Genomic DNA, 16,719 nt, shown 5'->3' with positions numbered 1-16,719 from the left:
AGCATCTGATAATATCTGTTTTGCAACTCAACCTCCAAAGAAAATGGCATAACTGGCCATAACTGCAGGCTGCAGAGATATGGCATGCCTTTCCCTTTTAATTATGGGGTGTGGGTCTGTCTGTTTAGGAAATGCATTCACATTACCTGATGTTTTCGGCTAGAATAAAAACGTCTTTGTGAGATTTTATTTGAATAACCACTTTACCTGCCTGTTTCAACCCACAAACGAGCCGAATCGGACTACTCTGCACCCCTCTGGTTTGTCTGGTATTAATGAGCAATTAACTTTGCATACAAGGTCCTAAACAATAGTACTGGTTGTCAGATTATGCTAATGCTGGTGGCTGTGGCCCTGGTGAAAGGAGGCAGAGGATCCTGGCGAATGGAGAGGGCTGTGGCCTTTCTCTTCGAGGGGTGAATGATATGCAAACTGTACCAACATGTCCTTAAGAGGATTAGAACACTGCTTCAGATGCAGGCAGCACGGTACTGATATAAGAGTGCCAAAAGACGGGGAAAGGTTTAAGTTACACGCATCGTCCCATCACGACACGGCGACTGCAGAACAGTAAAATACACATATTAAATGTATAAAGGTTTGAGGGCACGAATATAGCCTACAGTAACCATTCAAAGGTATGCTTATAAACTGATAATACAGATATCATAGCATAACTATATATTCAAGAATTAGGCAGTGCAATTCAGGGGCTACACAGTTGACATGCCATATATATTTGGCTAAGGAAGACGAAATTAAACATTAAGTAATCAAAATACACTTCAAGACGACAATGTCGACAGATCATATCTGACAAGCATGAGGTAAATAACCGCTTAGGGTGAAAATAACAGGTTTTCTCCCATCGCCCTCTTTCGCGCTGCTTACTGTAGCAGTCAAAGAACAGGTGCATGGAATCTCAGAACAGAGCGCATTGTTCGAGGAGATATGGCTTTACTCCATTTGGGGAGGAGGGGCCTATGTTTAATACAAAGTTAATATCGATGTAATGCTTGTCACTGCTCCTCTGGATCTTGTGGCATTGATAATTCCCTGGATGTTCTGGGGTTTATGCACTGCAACAGATGCCGCATTAAGGTTAGCTTAGCCCTCACCGGAGAGCCTGTCTACAGTCCATACACAGCCGCATTGTAGATTCTCTGAGATAAAGTTGGGCTGCATTAAATGACATTGATTAGTTAATTGAAATGTACAGCCGTTGGATACGCAATGAAAGTCAACAAACTTCTGTGCTTAACCTAGTCTTTGGATGTTTGGGCTGTTTTCAGAACTGGAGAAAAGGGAGCATATTATATCTATGGGCTGTTGTGTTTATAATCACTTCTTTATCTGCAGTTATGTATAGAGTAGACGGCGTACTTTTTTTGTAGAAGACGGATATCATTTTTGATCAGTGTCATACCCATCTTCATTCTTCGTCAAAGAGCGAAATAAATGTTCCCCTAGACGAATGTATAGGCCGATAATGCAATAATGAAAAGAGAAATTCCCCCACTTTGAAAATGAAACGGGACACCTCCTCGTGCGACACTAAAGAGGGGTAGATAGATTACTGGTGTCATACAGGAGAATGCGCACCAGTCAGAGCAATCTGTCCATCGGCGAGTTGAAAAGATAGGGAGTTCCTTCTCCTTGACGTCACCATCAAATAATGGTAGAATAATAAACAGCTAACCACCTGTCGGACCCTGGACACAATGTTACGGCCCATACAGAAGCCTTCATGCATGGGTAACATATTTACTCAACCCATTCACTTAAACGAAGCAGAAAGTGACGCAAGACAATGGTTAAGTTAATCTATTTAGTAAATTGTTTTGAGATGTGGAGGCAGCGTTAAGGACCTGAGGTCCGGGTCTTTCCATAGACCCCTTTCCGTTTCAATGCAGAAGCAGTCTGTCTTGTGTCAATTCGAGGGTGGTACGGAGCGTGGGTGGGGGGGGGGGGGTGGTCCTGTAATATTTTAGAGATGTGCTTTTAATGGCTTTAATTCAGCCGGAGCCAGCTGTTTTTGCTCTGTTTGGTAAAAGAGGCCAAGACGTGGAAAGCTTGCAAAGCTAGTAGAAATTAGTCTCGGTGAACGAGGCTTCCTGCAAACCATCTGCTTGCAGTCACAAAAGGAGGATTTTCTGAGTAAACTAAAGAAATATAGGCTCATAAAAAAAGCTTTGAAGGTCTAGTTACTTTCGCGGTGAATGGTGACGGTGTTACGGCAGGTTCTCTCTTTTTTTGGGGGGGGGGCTTTTTTGGGGGCCAAGCAGTAAGGCTAACCCACGTCTGATAAGCGTTCACTTTCTCTCACATTGGAAATCATTTCACAGAGGCGTTCCGTTTTAATGAACGGATTGTGACCACTTTACATTCGATTAATGTTGAACCACTTAGGCTATCATTACTCGAATAACATATTCAATCAAACATAGGATAAATATATTGGCTGTATTGTTGATGAAACTTAGTCTACATTAAAAAGCACGTGCTTAAAGTAATGCTTTGAAGTATGAAGCAAGAAAGTATAAACTAACATCATAACATTCGTTTTTCGTTTGTTTTTTTGTGCTTTAAAATATTTCGTTAACCTTGTTTGTACTGAAAGCAAATTATAGCCTAACTTGATGAGAATGTATTTAGGCTAATATGAATGAAACATTTCTGGTAGGTTGAATGCATTCAGTTGTGCAACTGATTAGGTATCCCATTTTCCTTCCCTAATGTTATTTTATTTCGTTAGCCTATATTTTTGTTTTGCTTTTAATAAACAAGTACGTTTTCGTAAACTATTCGTTTGACATATGCTTACTATTTTAGCCTATACACTATTTCGGCAAAAAGAAAATAGTCGCATGAATGAATTTCTGTTTGGAAATTGATTTATTTGAACTCTAATGCCTGGTTAAAGACAGAGCAGACTAAACGCGACGGTAAACAGGCTCAAATCCCGCTTTAATGTGAGTTGTATACCAGCTTTCAATGTCCGCTCATATGAATGCGTTTTAAATCAAATCATAGATGCACTTTTATTCAGCTGGTTAAAACAGCAGAACAAAACCCGTCTATAGAAATAAAGCTTTTATTCCAGTAGGGCTTTATGAAAGCGGGAGAGGGGCGCCATGGCAGCTGATGGTGACAGTTCATGGTTAACAGGATCAGCAGTACGCGGTTAGGGCCGCACACTTCTCTGCGCTCGAATGTGCAGTGGGTCTACGTCTGGCGCACCGAATGAAGATTTTGCAAAGCCCGTGATATTTAACACATCTGTTAAAGCGTTCCGAGCGCAGAAATCCGTTTAAGACACTATTCCATGACGAGGTCTAGATTGACTGTTGAGAATCCGAGGAAACACGAGGCCAATGGACATTTTACGCAATCCACATATTCCTAAATAAATTCACATTTTAAAGTAGGGTAGTTATAAAGGTTGCTAAATGAAACCGTGGCGATTAGACTTAGCCTATTGTTGTTATCATGATTGTGAAAATGATTGTCAATATTCATAGCCTATATTATTTGTTCATTCATGCAATATTTATTAATATTTATATGATTTATTTATTTATTTGTTGTTGTAATACGAATTAATTGTTGTTGTTTTCGTCATGATCGCGTTATTATAGCCTAAGCAATGTGGTATAAACTCAACTGCATTCAATTGTCATTTTTAGTGGGCTATAGCTTTCATTAGGACTTTTGATCCATTAAAACACAGCAGGGGAGACGAATAAATATAGCTGCTTCTTCTGGTTAAGCCCTCATTCAGAAGCTCCAAATTATGTCTGAATCTTTTAGGATAGCTTTTTAATTAGCCTGCGTGCGTCTCCACCAAACAAAACCCAATCGCAGGGCCTCAGTGGAACGTGGTCAATATGCAAAATTGATGACTACGGCTCTTTTGTGGAAGGGACATTGTGTGTTCCTTGCTTATGAAGTCTAATCCAATCATAAATTGCACTCTCTGGCCAATCAGCGATCCCGGGACGGCGCTTGAAAGCGACTCATGTAGAGAACTTTGTTGAACCTCATTGTTGAGGCTGACAGTTCTGAAAGGAGCTTTGGGGCAGCCTGCTATAAAACGCCTCTCCCCAGAGTAGAGGGGCCAGAGGAGTAAAGCTAGTCATTCAGATTGGAACCTATCAGATCCTCACTTGTTCTTGACGGAGTATTTCAACAGATCGTTTCGTGTTGCGTTATACTACAGACGGGACCATGATGATCCCAAGCGTCCTTGCGCCTAATGCGATGTACCCAGGCCTTTACCGCCCCTCCGCCTCCATGCCGCTCCAACGGTCTCTGCAGAACGCGTTTCCAACCCACTCCAGCTTTCTAGTGGAGGACCTGCTGCGGATAAGCAGGCCGGCGGAGTACCACTTCAGCCGGACGCTCCCCTCAGCAAGCGTCTCCCCGGCGACAACCACCACAACCATGTCCTTCAGTGCCATGCCACAGGAGCGCATCGTCTCTCCAACTGCCTCGACGCGTGAATCATGCTCTCCGAAAACGTCACAACCGAGTAGTAAAGACCCAACTTATCTTAAATTTGGAGTCAGCGCAATCCTGGCCCCATCACCAAAGACCGGTAAGTGTGACGTTGGGAAAGTTGTACCTTCTTCACAATTGTTAATTTGAGCAGTTTCTTACACTTAGCATATTGTAAAACAGATCAAAACACGTGTTTTCTTTTCATGAGTGTTGCCTTGATTGTTGGCGTTCCTTGACACGTTATTTTCCTCTACAGCATCGTTGCCCCCCGCCATCCACCACAGTATGCACCCCAAGGCCTTCTCTCTCCCCTACTTCGACGGATCCTTTCACCCCGCCTTCTTCCGGTCGACATATTTCCCAGGTAAATAACTCATCGCGCACTTTCAGACACCATTGAATTGCACTTTGAGCACAGTTGATACTCACCCCTCCCTCGCCAGGGACAACGTTCAGAACTTTTCATATCAACATGTTTTGTTGAACGACTCTCTAAAAGGAATCGAAATAATGCTTGGAATGCTTTCTGCAAAGCTCTGAAAGTTGCACCTTTTTTTTGCACATGCCCTGTATAGGCAGATACTTAGCTTGTGAACTTTTCAGCGCTTTCAGAGTGGGTGTGGTGGGGTGGGTGGAATTGATTCCATTTGCACTGACTTCTTTGCTGCTGAGATCACTGGTCGCTAATAAAGCCCCCTGTTCCCCAAATGCTAATTAACCAATTATCCGAAATCATGACGGTTTAAATTCGAGGCGTGATGCGGGTCAAGCTCGTTCCCCCACCGTCTCATGCGATAAGGTCATTTTAGAGTCTCCTCCGCACAGTTCCGCGTTTTCCCACAGGGCAGGGGCACTGGGCCACAGGATGCCAACAAGGCTTTCAGCACCATGACCAATTTGGTCAGCCCCCCCCCCCCGCGCAAGCCACCCACGCACCACAGAGTGACTTCTACCAGGCGGGCAAGAGGCGTGGACCAGTCATACACTAATTTCCCTATTAGGCGCCATTCACAGCTCTCAATATTCTCACAAGACCACATAGCTTGTTGTTGTGCCTGATTATGTGAAGTGCAACCACGAGTTGTGGATATGGAGGTAGTTTTAGCCCAAGTTATTTGGCAATAAATGGTAGGCTTACAGATAGGAATACATTTGAAAGTGTGCTATAATTAAGTGGTTTGGGAATAAGTATTCTTTGCATGAACAATAATCAAATCAGTGCACATTGAAACATGTCAGTGTTTTACTATATTCCTAACCTGAAAAAAAAACACCACGCCTTACACGTTCCCCTTCGTCTCTCAGTTTTTAAACTCTGGGGCCAATCAACAGGGCGAGATAAAGAATAATCTCTTAGAAAAGTCTATAAAGTCGCTAGTCCGTGCTTTCATTCAGACAAACCATAATGGAGTTGGAGTCTTTTCATGGGCTGCGCTGAATACCTTCACAAACAGCTCGAGCGGCCTGAATAGCTTTTCGTGTTCATTTAATGAAAATGATTTGAGGGCTGAAAAAAATGCACCCTGGGCCCCTCGGCATCAGTATTCAGGTATGCAGTGGTGTTTAGTTTGAAAGTGTAAATCTCCCTTTGTTGCGATAATATATGGCCTTCGCAGCCTGTCCAGAGTCTTTTCTGCGTTAGTTCATTACTACACAATTACCGTTCACGGTTTATTAACTCCTCTATCCGCCCTCGCGGGGTTCCTTAAAGGATACGCTGCCTCTTTACCATACCAATGCGCCTGGGGACCGACCAATGTGCTAATTAGTCACCTCGTGCCATTTCACTCAAAAAGGAGATGTAATTCCGCGGCCAAAGGGGAGAAGCATATTCAATCATAACAGGTTGCAACGTTTGTACACAAGTGTAAAAGAAGTAGGCTAGTTGGCTAAAGAAATAGCCTTCCAGGGGACAGAGGTTAACGTCTATTTTAAGCCCATTGCTAGGTTTTGGCATGGTTTTATGAATGAACAGTGTTTATTTTTTTGAATCAACGTTTCCTCCTCTCCTCTTCTATAGCATCTTCATCGGTCGTGCCCATCCCAGGGACCTTCTCTTGGCCACTGGCCAACAGAGGGAAGCCGAGGAGAGGGATGCTCCGACGGGCAGTGTTCTCTGACGTGCAGCGCAAAGCTCTGGAGAAGATGTTCCAGAAACAGAAATACATCAGCAAACCAGACAGGAAGAAGCTGGCCTCAAAGCTCGGTCTCAAAGACTCGCAGGTGAATCATTTAATTTGATTTGCACAGGGCTACGCTGTGCGTAATACGCGCGCAATTACTCTAACGCATATGCATGCTAAAGTCGATACTGTTTGTATTATTGAAACTCTCTAATAAAGTCAACCTCTACAAACTTAAACCGAACTAACTGGTTATACTATTCCTTCTCCATCGCCAGGTTAAAATCTGGTTCCAGAACCGCAGAATGAAGTGGAGGAACTCTAAAGAGAGGGAGCTCCTGTCTTCAGGAGGTTGTCGCGAGCAGACCCTGCCCACCAAAACGAACCCACACCCAGACCTCAGCGACGTCGGCAAGAAGTCCTCGGCAGAGGAGGACGAGATGGAAGAGAACCCATTCGGCGCTAGAGGCGCGCCTGGCCTTTGCCATTCCCCCGCAGCGGGGCACGAGCTGTCCAACAGCGGCGGATCGAACCTCTCGTCGCCATCTCTCTCCAGCAAGCACTCGGAATTCTCAGAATCAGATGAAGAAGAGATCACAGTTTCTTAATTGATTTATTAAAACTCAGATATGTTTATAAAATGGTTATCCACAGGTTAACTGTACCTATGTGACCATGTTTGCAAGAGTCTGTATCCCTTAATTTAGACCCAACTACTAAGAAATGTATTTATTTCATATTCCACAATATTTTCAAACAATGAACTTCTGTCAAATCAATTTAGGCTACATCCATGATTATTTCTTTTAAAAATAACTGCAGGGTTTATTTTATAGAAAGGGCCGGCTCTAGCCTTCTGGGGGGCCCTAAGGGAGATTGTTGGGGGGCCCCCACCAAGAGGGCAATTTTTTTTAGTGGCTCCCCTCTTGACAGCAGCGTTTTAAAGTGCATTTCCTTTAATTCTACACATTTTGACATGTGGTGAATGGAAAATGTTGCAGTTATAAAGTTTTCAGCAGGTCTACACACTTTGCCATGGTGTGGAGAGAAAATATTGACATTTTATAATAATGTCATTAAATTCTACTCATTTTTGCCATGACATGTCATGTTAATGATAGCTGAGTGAGAGTGATTAAAGGGGCCCTGGGCTTGGTCGGAATTCGGCCATGATTTTCTACAAGTTTAGATGACTGGCTAGACTAACTTACCAATCTAAAAATTGTTTGCAGGAATGGCTAATTGAGTGACTGACAAAACAAGAGAAGAGCTGCTGATGCACAACCAAATTTCAAACTTGCACCTTGTGTATTCTACTATTCTAACTCTCAACAGTAAGTTGAGAACCTGACCGAGTTCAAATAAATTATATAGTGGGCCCAAGTGGCCCTTAAACGACCGCTTATATCGCTTATGCCTGGAGCCGTCCCTGTTTATCGGATATACTTAGAAATGATTTGCTGTTTTGCACAGCTCTTTCAATTGTACAGTATTTTGTACAACTATTTGTATGGAGATTTTATGCCAAGAAAATGGAGTTACCTGGACTTAACAGTTTTTATTGAAAAGTGTAGACATTTCGTGCGTAATTTATACGGATTTGTTAATTCAATGTATTGTGTGTGTGTGTGTGTATATATATATATATGTGTGTTAATATTTCACTATGTTTGTTATTTCAATGTATTGTGTGTGTATATGTGTTAATATTTCACTATGTTTTGTACAAATACCAAATAAAATGTAACAGCTACATGGTATAACTTCTGTTACAAAACGGAAATGAACAACAGTAAAAAAAAGAAATCATTAAATAGATGGATAGGTTTATGCTAGTAGAGAGCCATAATTGATAGTCACATTGCATGAATTCATAAATAACCGTGATTTTTATTGAATCACAAATAACTTAAGACTCGTACAAGTGATCTTCAGAATCAGTTCTCCAAGCTCTGGAGAGAACATTGACGATAAACTCCACACGCCTGCTCTGACGCAAAAGAGACTGTACACAAAATACTCATTTTCAAGTAGTTACAAATTGGCTAGAAAAGTCATCAAAATGTCGCAAGGTAATCAAGTATTTACACTGTTATGTTACATTATGTTTTTGTGTGTGTGTTTTTTTTACATAGCAAAGAAGGCTACACATTCATTAAGTTTTAAGAACATGTGATTTCAACAGCAACTCCGTTCATTTCACCATCCCAAACTTCTCAAAGCGAGCAGGTCGTTTCACCGGTGGACACACAGACAAACACATACATATCCGGTGTTTGTTGTGCTTGCATTCACTATGACAAGACGCCCTCTCCAAATGCACAGACACATTTGATTTGTAAATGAACAAAGACTGTACCAGCTCCCCAAAAACTATTCACAAAATCAGATCACTTGCTGTACATCTTCTTGGCAGTGCTGAAAAACCTTAAAGAACTGACATAAGGCTTGGCTTCAATTTTGAGTTTGAAATGAATGTTGCATAGGTTTGATGACTAAGAACTCTGAATGTTAATGGAAGCGACGCTGGAAACAAATAACCTAATCGGACCCCCCCAAAGAAACACACTTCTCCTCATAGGATGAAGGTTTTTGGAGGAAAGGGGACAATATACACAATTTCTGAAGCCAAGAAAAAAAAAATCTGTTTTGACCTGAAGCCATAACCATTCTTAAATCTTTAACTTCTCCCATTTGTACCTTTTAAACATGACCTCAAGTAAAAATGACTTTAAACAAAGCAGCATATACATATTGTTACATATTCACTCAACATGTCGTCATGACAACAATAATCATTACACGTCACATAATCAAAACATACAACAAGCATGGCAAAGGCGTAAAGGGGAGTATAGAAGGTAGATGAGGTATAGAGACTAAAACAATTCCTTATTAAACATTCCCCCACATTTATTACAAAATTATGTGTATTTTGAGCACCAACCAATTTGTACTTCCCCATCTCACAAATTGTCCTTAGTAAGTTATATCCAAACTTTTACAAACTTCTCAGCATTGGGAGCAATACAATTCATTACATGTTATTAAAGCCCAAGTCCCTTTCCCTATTCAAGCCCTAATAACCTCTTAATAACATGTCATTAGTGTTTGATATGACGATAGTCGACGCTGCTCTTCAAGCCACACCTGCCTAGGCACAACGCAAAGAGAGTGTCGACTTAAAGCCCTGTAAGTTTACGGCCAAAAAGACAAAATAAAAAAGTAGCTAATGCACAAAGTCTGTTACAAAAAAAAGTAAGGCATCCTTATTGAAGTTCAGTCCAGCACCAAAGTAGAGACTTTCGTCTGGAGAAGAAACTCATGCTACGGCGACCCGTTTGGGACAAAAGGAGTCACATGTCGGGGCAGGTGAATGGTGATGGGTGTGTGTGTGTGTGTCATTGGGGGCATAAGGAGGCATTTGGGAACCAGTGAATTTGGTCTGTGTGGAGATGACGAAGATGAGACCCCCAGCACCATGCTCCAAAGGAAAGGGCCTGTAGTTCAATCTGTAGCCCAGTTTGGAGCACTGCAGCTGGGTAAGAGCCGTGAGGAGCCTGGCTTGCTGATTGTGGTGGGTTTGGCTCAAAGATGCGGTCTCTTTTGACTTCTTATAAATAAGGAGACCATGGAACTGATGCTGATAAGGAAACCGTCGAAGACGGCGAAGATGACGCACAGTGTAATATCCTGGTTTATGTCAGTTGCTTTGTCTAAATGGCACGTCCGGATTGGACGTAGGAGAGCGGTTAGCCATGACGGTGCAAAAATAGAACAGCGCAGCAGCTTTCTGTTTCACCCCTATTTTTTTTCCTTCTTCAGTTCTTCTCTCATTTTGGGTTACCTGCACCCGTCGTGTTCTGGACATGACAATTAAAGTGTCTTGATTTTTTTGTGTGGACGTGAGCTTGAAAAACACATTCAAAAGAAATGTTGTATTGACTGAACATAAAAACGTTAACTGAATGTATTTGTGTCTTCTTGGGAAGGGGGAGGAGTCGGATCACAATGTTGACTCCAGTGTTGAGTCCAGGATGTCGTGTTGGTGACTGTTGCTGTTAGAGTCGCTGTCGTATCTCTGAGGGCTGGAGGAAGTGGCTGCTTCCTTCAGCCTCATTAGCATATTCATCTGAGGACGGAGATGCAGGGGTCAAAGGTTAGCGTGAGCGTGACCGTGCATGCCTGCGTTGTCTCCTGGATCTGCAGTGCCTGCTTGTGTGTGTGTGTGTGTTATGTGTTCACGTCACCTGAGCATTTGCGTGTGTGTGCGCGCGTGTTGTCTCACCAGTGGGTCTGCGTCACAGTCGCTCTGAGGCGGCTCCTTCCTGATGCCCTCCCTGGGGGCGGAGTAACCGTCGAAGCCCACATCTTCTGGGCGGAGCTGTAGCAACGGGGGCCAGTCAGCAGGTGCGGTGGGCGTGGCTGACCAGGGGTAGCTGTCAATCACCCAGCATGCAGGGTCCTCCCACGCTGACCTACGGCCGTACAGCTACAGAGAGGGAGACGGATGGAGGGGAGAGAAAATTATAAGTATCAATGAAGAGGTATGATAATATTACGATAACACAGTGAGTGCCATAAATAATGCAAGTGCATTTTTGTATTTTTGTGACTGATGTGTTTGTGTGTGCCTGTGTGAATCCACATGCATGTGTTGTACGTGTGTGTGTGTGTTGCATGCCTTTGTGTGTTTATAGCCTACCTGCAGTCCCTCTCTGATTGCCTCCAGCATGTAGGGGATGATGGAGTAGTTCCAGAGGTCTGTGAACCACACCCTGGAGCCAGCCACATCCATGGGACATGACAGGAAGAGGCGTGGCCCTGGGGAGGCAAAGGTCAAAGGTCAGATGGATGTTAAATAGTGCCACTGTGCTTTCCTTCCAATTTGGAAAGTGAGTTTATGGCCAGATGAGGTTATGAATATTGAGAATATTCTGACCAAAGCACAATAACATGCATAACACACATTATATTTAAAAATATATTTTTGTCAGAAGTCCTCCGAGCACAAAATTTGCCTAATGTCAAGATTAGTCCACATCCCACCCCATCGGTTTTGTTGATCCAGCTATATGCCCTTAAACCTCAAATGAATGGAAAAGATAAGAAACACATATCTCAAAATTATTAAATTTTTTCCATTCATTTTTGGATTGGGGCATAGAGCTGGTTTATGACGTTCTTGTGTTTTCTACCTACCGATGGTAACGTCAGAGGAGCTGTGCGCCTCTAGGAAGCGGTTGAGGTGGTGCCAGACACGAGGGATCCAGTCGATGATCTTTACCAGCTCCAGGGTACGCTTGCGGCTGCCGATCTCCGTCTCGATCAGCTTCCTCCTCAGATAGCGACCAAGGAAGCCCTTCACCGGCTCCAAGTGATTGGCACACAGCACCCACCTGGTCACATATGCAAACAAGAGAGAGAGGAGGAGTTAATAGGTTAGGTACTCATTCATGAATACAGCCAATGAAGACACTCCATCTTTCCATTCTGAAGGAATGGAGAGAGGGCAATGGATTGCCGCCCAGTCTGTTGCTGCCACCTAGTGAAGAATCATGCAAAGTGCATTTCAAATTCAAACATTTTACTGTTTCATTTCAGTTACTATTGAACTGTTGAGTTGGTCTACCTGAAGTTATGGTGGAGTTGTAGGTTGGGGGCAGAGGATGTGGCCTGGCTCATAGTACCGATGATGTAGGGGCTGGGAACAGAGAGAACACACACATACAGAAAATCAACACATTTACAATAAACACAATTGTGTGCGTGTGCATGTACTCACCAACATTGGTACTTGCAGTTGAACACTCCGTTGAAGATTTCTCCCAGAGAGGAGACATGGTGCAGGTTATCCAGTATGACCACAAGAGGGCTCTCTGCCTCTGGCCTGTCACTGCTGCACTGCTCAGCCAGGCCTGATAGGTACTGACGCAATTCCTAGAGAGAGAGAGAGAGAGAGAGAGAGAGGATAGAAGAGAGAAGATAGAAGAGAGGGAGAGAGAGAGAGAGAGAGAGAGAGAGAGGAGGTTTACACACCAAGTCTTTTTTCAACGCACAAAAAAACCCTATTGAGTTGCTTTAACATAGACACACTTTTTCAAGTTCTGCCTCCAAGATACATATCTAATATAACAGGGGGGAAAGAAGGCAAATTAATTGTCACATCACACAAAGTATCGTCTCGCCAGTCGGTAAGGTGCTTCAGGGGCATAGCTACGTACCTTGCTAGATTTGTGGTCCACGTTAAAGGTGACGACGGAATGAGGGGTCAGGGGTCGGCCCTCCAGCAGGAGCAGGTGTCTTGCCAGACGATGAGCCAGGTGTGTTTTACCGGTGCCGCTGGGGCCAGAGAGAATGACACGGCGGTGCTCCCTCAGCAGAGACACGTAGCGCTGCAGCATGGGCTTAGGGATCAGGGTGTCAAACACCAGGTAGTCCACACTCTCACTGCTCACACCTAGAGAGAGAGGGAAATGCTTACACACAGAACCCATGTGCACAATACACACCAGGTCGTAGGGAGAGATACACACATTTAGAGAAACACACGCACTCCTTACCTTTGAGCCTGATGTTGATGGTGTCGCTGTCTCCAACCAGGTAGCCGCAGGGCAGCAGCTCGGGGGGGTGAGCGGCGCTGGTGTTGCTATGACGATGCACATCCCCGATGTTGTATCCCTCCACACTGTCACAGGTCAGCCCCAGCTGGCTCACTGGGTCCACATGGGTGATGTACTCCTACAGAAGCATAAGGGCAAAGGTCAACTCTACTATGAATTGTTTTGTGTTACTTATTTTGATATTGGAAAGAGAAATCAAATGAATTTGTATTTGTTTTAATTATGGATCCCCTTGGCAGCAGCTACTCTTCCTGGGGTCCAGCAAAATTAAGGCAGTTTATACAATTTTAGAAAACATTACAATACATTCACAGATTTCACAACACAATGTGTGCCCTCAGGCCCCTACTCCACCACTACCACATATCTACAGTACAAAATCCATGTGTACATGTGTGTATAGTGCGTATGTTATTGTGTGTGTGTGTGTGTGTGTCTGTCTATGTTTGTGTTGCTTCGCAATCCCCGCTGTTCCATACGGTGTTTTTGTAATTGTTTTTAAAAATCTAATTTTACTGCTTGCAGCAGTTACTTGATGTGGAATAGAGTTCCATGTAGTTATGGCTCTATGTAGTACTGTGCGCCTCCCATAGTCTGTTCTGGACTTGGGGACTGTGAAAAGACCTCCTGTGGCATGTCTTGTGGGGTATGCATGGGTGTCCTAGTTGTGCGCCAGTATTTCAAACAGACAACATGTCAATACCTCTCATAAATACAAGTAGTGATGATGTCAATCTTTCCTACACTTTGACCCAGGAGAGATTGACATGCATATTAATAATGTTAGCTCCCTGTGTACATCCAAGGGCCCAGCCGTGCTGCCCTGTTCTGAGCCAATTGCAATTTTCCTTTTTTGTGGCACCTGACCACACAACTGAACAGTAGTCCAGGAGCGACAAAACTAGGGCCTGTAGGACCTGCCTTGTTGTTAGTGCTGTTAAGGTAAGAGCAGCGCTTTAGTATGGACAGACATCTCGCCATCTTAGTTACTGTTGTATCAACACGTTTTGACCATGACCGTTTACAATCCAGGGTTACTCCAAGCAGTTTAGTCGCCTCAACTTGTTAAATTTCCACATTATTTATTACAAGATTTAGCTGAGGTTTAGGGTTTAGTGAATGATTTGTCCCAAATACAATGCCCTTAGAAATATTTAGGACTAAGTTATTCCTTGTTAGCCACTCTGAAACTAACTGCAGTCATTTCAGTCGATGTGTATAGTGTTGAGTCATCCGCATACATAGACACTCTGGCTTTACTCAAAGCTAGTGGCATGTCGTTAGTAAAGATTGAAAAAAAGTAAATGGGCCTAGACAGCTGCCCTGGCAAATTCCTGATTCTACCTGGATTATGTTGGAGTGGCTTCCATTAAAAACACCCTCTGTGTTCGTTTAGACAGGTAACTCTTTATCCACAATATAGCAGGGGGTGTAAAGCCATAACACATACGTTCTTCCAGCAGCAGACTATGATCGATAATGTCAAAAGCCGCACTGAAGTCTAACAAAATAGCCCCCCCCCTAATCTTTTTATCAACAATTTCTCTCAGCCAATCATTTGTGTAAGTGCTGTGCTTGTTGAATGCCCTTCCCTATAATTGTGCTGAAAGTTTGCTGTCAATTTGTTTACTGGAAAAGAGCATTTTTTCTCCAGAAGTTTACTAGGGGTTGGTAACAGGCTAATTGGTCGACTATTTGAGACAGTATTTTTATTTTTTATTTAACCTTTATTTAACTAGGCAAGTCAGTTAAAGAACAAATTCTTATTTACAATGATGGCCTACCCCGGACAAAATCTAACCCGGACAACGCTGGGCCAATTGTGCGGCCCTGTGGGACTCCAAATCACGGCCGGTTGTGATTCAGACTGGAAGGTGGCTTTACTATTCTTAGGTAGCGGAATGAATTTTGCTTCCCTCCAGGTCTGGGGACACAAACATTCTCGTAGGCCTAAATTGAAAATATGGCAAATAGGAGTGGCAATATCGTCCGCTATTATCCTCAGTAATATCCTCAGTAATTTTCCATCGAAGTTGTCAGACCCTGGTGGCTTGTCATTGTTGAAAGAAAATAATATTTTTTAAACTCTTCTAAACTCACTTTACGGAATTCAAAATTACAATTCTTGTCTTTCAAAATTTGGTCAGATATATATTGATGTGTAGTGTAAGCGTTTGTTGCTGGCATGTCATGCCAAGTTTGCTAATCTTGCCAATGAAAAAATCATTAAAGTAGTTGGCTCATTCATCACAAAACCAACTGATATTGCCATCTGATTCAATTAATGATGGAGCCGTGTTTGCTTTCCCCCCCAAAATGTCCTTTAAGGTGCTCCAAAGCTTGATACTATCATTCTTTGTTTCATAGTGCAGTTTCTTCTTCTTTTTATCCAGTTTAGTCACACGATTTTTCAATTTGCAATTTGCAATTTGCCGATCGGTTGTGTAGCCAGACTTATTTGCCATTCCTTTTGCCTCATCCCCTCAACCATACCATTTTTCAATTCCTCGTCAATCCACAGAGATTGAACCGTTTTTACAGTCACCCTCGTAATGAAGCCTTGTCATAAATGAAGTCAATAATTCCAGGGTTTTTACCTTGAAGAGGCGGCGGACCACCCCGTCCAAGATGTCCCACTTGGTTTTACCACTCACACCGATACAGCCAATCAGGAAGTGGCGAGCCCTGGCCTCCTGGGAGAGGTACTCATCCAGACTGACCACTATCTTCACATGTCGTCCCTCTTTCCTCACCACTCCATCTCCCACTGTATCATCCAACAACATGTCTGAGAGGAGAGAGAAGAGTCAGACTCATACATACACCCATTTCACCCAAACACACAATCAGGCAAACATACTCTCAAAGGCAATCACACTCAAACACAAATACAGAAGTACACACACTTAAAACACATGCTCACACATTTACTCAACTGTACAGATACCACATCAAAACATGCCGTTCTCACCCAGGCTGGTGGACTCGGTGAGGTTGATGCTGTGCTGGCACAGACTAGGCCCTGGTGTAGGGGTGTGTGTATGGTGAGGGGGCGAGGAGGAAATGGAGGCCTGGGAGGGGGCTCGGCTGCTCCCCGCACTCTCCAGCTTCAGACGGTCATTCTCTGTCTTCAGTTTTTCTATCTCCCCCTGAGAGAAAACACCTGCAACAGTCAGTCCACAAAACAGTGTGCGAGTGTGTGTGTGTGTGCATGCGCGTACGTTTCACCGTGTGTGGGTGTGTTACCTGCATGTGGTTCATGGCCTCTCTGAGCTGGTCCAGTTGATGGGCCGAGCTGAGAGCCTCAAGGCGGATGTCTGTCAGCTTCATCTCCTTCTCCCTGAGCTCGCTGCGGAGCTGCATCACTGTCTCTGCCTCACCGTCCAGACAGTCCGACAGCCTACACACAGATTGATTCATTGTACATTTTCTCTCTCTCACACACACAGACACGAGCACACATACGCTCGCAC

General features: G+C 43.6%; 2 protein-coding genes across 15 annotated transcripts in view; one reads left to right on the top strand and one right to left on the bottom strand.

The window, feature by feature from the left end:
• The first annotated feature begins 4,053 nt into the window (after nt 1-4,053).
• On the top strand, nt 4,054-8,376 carry LOC124033943 (homeobox protein DBX1-A-like). The gene is made up of 4 exons (XM_046346461.1): nt 4,054-4,597; nt 4,757-4,864; nt 6,521-6,723; nt 6,902-8,376. The coding sequence occupies exons 1-4, from the start codon at nt 4,228-4,230 to the stop codon at nt 7,229-7,231; spliced, it is 1,011 nt and encodes a 336-aa protein (XP_046202417.1). The 5' UTR covers nt 4,054-4,227; the 3' UTR covers nt 7,232-8,376.
• Nucleotides 8,377-8,493: 117 nt separating this feature from the next.
• LOC124033942 (neuron navigator 2-like) overlaps nt 8,494-16,719 on the bottom strand; it is a 145,841-nt gene continuing 137,615 nt past the window's right edge. For all 14 annotated transcript variants that reach the window (XM_046346445.1, XM_046346448.1, XM_046346447.1 and 11 more), the window contains 11 exons: nt 16,493-16,646; nt 16,218-16,395; nt 15,844-16,034; nt 13,187-13,364; nt 12,848-13,083; nt 12,409-12,563; nt 12,256-12,327; nt 11,826-12,022; nt 11,329-11,447; nt 10,912-11,115; nt 8,494-10,755 (listed from right to left, as the gene is read on the bottom strand). In XM_046346445.1, coding sequence (XP_046202401.1) covers nt 10,630-10,755; nt 10,912-11,115; nt 11,329-11,447; nt 11,826-12,022; nt 12,256-12,327; nt 12,409-12,563; nt 12,848-13,083; nt 13,187-13,364; nt 15,844-16,034; nt 16,218-16,395; nt 16,493-16,646 — 1,810 coding nt within the window. In that variant the 3' untranslated portion in view covers nt 8,494-10,629. The remainder of the gene's footprint in view (nt 10,756-10,911; nt 11,116-11,328; nt 11,448-11,825; nt 12,023-12,255; nt 12,328-12,408; nt 12,564-12,847; nt 13,084-13,186; nt 13,365-15,843; nt 16,035-16,217; nt 16,396-16,492; nt 16,647-16,719) is intronic.

Source organism: Oncorhynchus gorbuscha, linkage group LG04, assembly GCF_021184085.1.
Source record: "Oncorhynchus gorbuscha isolate QuinsamMale2020 ecotype Even-year linkage group LG04, OgorEven_v1.0, whole genome shotgun sequence".
In the NCBI taxonomy this organism is placed as follows: domain Eukaryota; kingdom Metazoa; phylum Chordata; class Actinopteri; order Salmoniformes; family Salmonidae; genus Oncorhynchus; species Oncorhynchus gorbuscha.
The sequence above is the reverse complement of the archived record's forward strand: the minus strand, read 5'-3'. Positions and strand labels throughout refer to the sequence as shown.